Source organism: Mandrillus leucophaeus, unplaced genomic scaffold, assembly GCF_000951045.1.
Source record: "Mandrillus leucophaeus isolate KB7577 unplaced genomic scaffold, Mleu.le_1.0 Scaffold185, whole genome shotgun sequence".
Classification (NCBI taxonomy): domain Eukaryota; kingdom Metazoa; phylum Chordata; class Mammalia; order Primates; family Cercopithecidae; genus Mandrillus; species Mandrillus leucophaeus.
In genome coordinates, this window is record NW_012101865.1 from 152,134 (window position 1) to 155,130 (window position 2,997).

At 51.5% G+C, this 2,997-nt stretch overlaps 1 protein-coding gene across 1 annotated transcript in view; it reads right to left on the bottom strand.

Moving 5' to 3' along the window:
• Window positions 1-2,997, bottom strand: part of ASAP3 (ArfGAP with SH3 domain, ankyrin repeat and PH domain 3) — a 29,573-nt gene that overhangs the window by 18,593 nt on the left and 7,983 nt on the right. The window contains exons 5-9 of the mRNA XM_011977819.1: window positions 1,668-1,779; window positions 1,354-1,439; window positions 822-897; window positions 555-641; window positions 270-379 (exon numbers count right to left, since the gene is read on the bottom strand). Of these exons, the coding sequence (XP_011833209.1) occupies window positions 270-379; window positions 555-641; window positions 822-897; window positions 1,354-1,439; window positions 1,668-1,779 (471 nt within the window). The remainder of the gene's footprint in view (window positions 1-269; window positions 380-554; window positions 642-821; window positions 898-1,353; window positions 1,440-1,667; window positions 1,780-2,997) is intronic.

The window sequence follows — 2,997 nt, forward strand, 5'->3', positions numbered from 1 at the left end:
AAAAAAAAAAAAAAAAAAGAATGAGGGCATAGTAAGTGTTCAATAAGTGTTAGCTACTGCTATTCTTCTTTAACTTAAAACAACCAATCACCTTTAGCAGAAGTTCACCTGCCCAGGTGTCCTGGACAACCCAGGATTTGAGGAGTTTGTATTGTAACCCTCTGTGTCTACATAAATGATCAGAACAGTTCCTCTGGGCAGCTTCCCCAACCCTGTCATTTACTTGCAGTGTGACACTGGGCAAATTATGTAAGCTCTGAATCACTTACCCGTCGCTTTTCTTGTATAGAAAGCCCACTTTCTCCGTCCCAAACTGTTTGTTGCCTTGGTGCTGGTGGATGCTGTAGCCACATCCTGAATTCTTCCGGCTCAGGTGTTCCTGTCCCTCGGACATGCAAAGGAGACCTCAGGGCATCTCAGTGGAAAGAGCCCCATTCTGCAGGGGCTTACTCAGGGAGACTTTTCCAGGGGACCCTGTGGGTCTTCCTTCTCTCCCTCCCTCCATGGTGGGCCTTGGGGGAAGGCATTCCTTTTGGGATGGTTCAGGGGCTGACCTCTCTGCTCTCAAGCTGCAGTGTCCCTCGGAGGGAGTCCCGGAGCTGGGTCAGCTTCTGTAGCTCCTCCTCCTGGGCTTGATGGAGCTGTGGGACAGAGGAAGGGACCCCATCACCAGCCAACAAATGTGTCAGTACAGAGCCCAGAACCAGAAGAGCAGAGCAGTAGCCTCACTCTGTGGGCAGGAGCCAGCTCTTCCACACCCACAGACTTTCCTGGAAGGACAGGGGGCTTGATCACGTGCCCAAGGGTGAGACCCAACTTACTGCATGTACTGAGGCCGCCAGCTTCTCGATGAAGGGGAACAGGCTCTGGGCAGCCTTCCAGCCATCTTGGAAAAAGCTAAGAGGTGTCAGAGGCCAAACAAGGGTCCAGATAAAGATGGAAATGAGAGATGAAGCCAGAAGTGTGGGAGAAGCTGCTGTAAGGATCACAGGGCACCTCAGGGCATTGTAGTCTGATGGTCAAGAACAGACACTCCATAGACAAGTCTCTCTTGACTAGATTAAAATCCCACTTACTAGCAGTGTAATCTTGGAAAATGAGCCTCAGTTTTCTCATCTATAAAATGGGGATAATATAGTACCTGCTCCCAGAAGTGTTGGGGGATTGAGTGAATTGATGTTTGTAAACTACTCGTGCCTGACATTCAGTGAGCACTCAATGAGGAGGAGCTATGAAAGTTCTGCCAACAAGATGCAGGCATCCAAAGAGACTTGCCAGTCTTCCACACCCTGAGAGGGGCCTTGTTCTGTGACACTGGAAGGGTTAGTGGCAGGGACGTGGGGAGATACCTACTTGTGCTGGGCGTGGAAGAACTTGATGAGGCTCTGAAGGAAGTCGGGACCTTGCTTCATCTGGCTCTCCCCAGCTTTGAGCAGATACTAGGAGGAGGGCAGGGCGAGATGTGTCATGTGAGCTGAAGCAGAATCCTGGGAACGAGAGGCTGCAGTCCCCATCCCAGGCTAATCCTCCTGGCTGCGACTGGGCCTTGGTGACATCCCACAGGGCCATGTGGCCAGGACCTGAGCTGAGCCTGTGACTGGTCCCCTGGAGAGGCAGACAGGAAGACACATCCCACGACCCCCTCCCTCATCCAGAGCACCCCTTACCTCACACATGTGCAGCTGGAAGATGCGCCGCTCTCTCTGCGTGTCCTGGGCCACCTCCCCAGGGATCCCTCCTGTCACCCTAGCCCGATCGCGCTCCTTCTCCAGCTTGGCCCTAGACCCCAAGGAAACAGAAGCCTGAACAACTCTCGGCAGCCCCTACATCCTCTTCTGCCAGGGATGCATGAGCAAAGGGGCCACATGGTGCAGGAGGCCCTCCTGTGCCAGCTGTGTGGTGGGGCTGGGTACAATGAACAAGACAGCTTAGGGAATCCACAGAGTGATGGGGGAGAAAGACATGAATCAAATCACAGCTACACAGAGAACTATGGGAGAGAAAATGGGGATCCAACTTCGTTGGGGCTGCTTCGTTGATGTCTGAGCTGGGATCTGAAGCCTGAGAAGCTTGGAGGAAGCTACTGCTGGGCAAGAGAGCTGCACCATATGACGGTCCCAAGGCAGGAGCAACAGTGCCAAGATGGAGAGGGTTGGTGCCCACTGAGGTGAAGAGGTGCCAGACCATGCAGGGTCTAATTCACACCATGTTAATATATTCTTGATCTTTATCCCAAGAGTAATGGGAAGGATTTGAAGGTTTTTATGCAGGGGGATGAAGGGCTCAAACAAGGGCCAAGTGAGATTTGGGGCAAACAGTTCTGATTTTCCTGGAAGGGATTTAACAGCACAGGTGCCTTCAATCTTTTTTATTTGTATTAAATTCAGCGGGTACAAGTGCAGTTTTGTTTCGTGGATATATTGTGCAGTGGTGAAGCCTGGGCTTTTAGAGTACCCATCACCCAAATAGTGTACATGGTACCCAACAGGTAATTTTTCATCCCTCACCTACCCTCCCACCTTTTGAAGTCTCCAATGTCTACTATTCTGCTCTGTCTGTCCACATGTACCCATTGCTTACCCCCCACTTATAAGGGAGAACATGCAGTGTTTGACTTTCTGTTTCTGAGTTATTTCAAAGTGCTTTCATTCTTCTGAGCCCAGGCTGGAGTGCAGTGGCGCGATCTCAGCTCACTGCAACCTCCACCTCCCAGGTTCAAGCGATTCTCGTGCCTCAGCCGCCTGAATAGCTGGGATTATAGGTGCCTACCACCACGCCCACCCATTTTTTTTTTTTAGACGGAGTCTCACTCTGTTGCCCAGGCTGGAGTGCAGTGGTGTGATCTTGGCTCACTGCAACCTCTGCCTCCCGGGTTCAAGTGATTCTCCTGTCTCAGCCTCCCAAGTAGCTGGGACTACAGGTGGTGTTACCATGCCTGGCTAGTTGTTTGTATTTTTAGTATAGATGGGGTTTCACCGTGTTAGCCAGGATGATCTC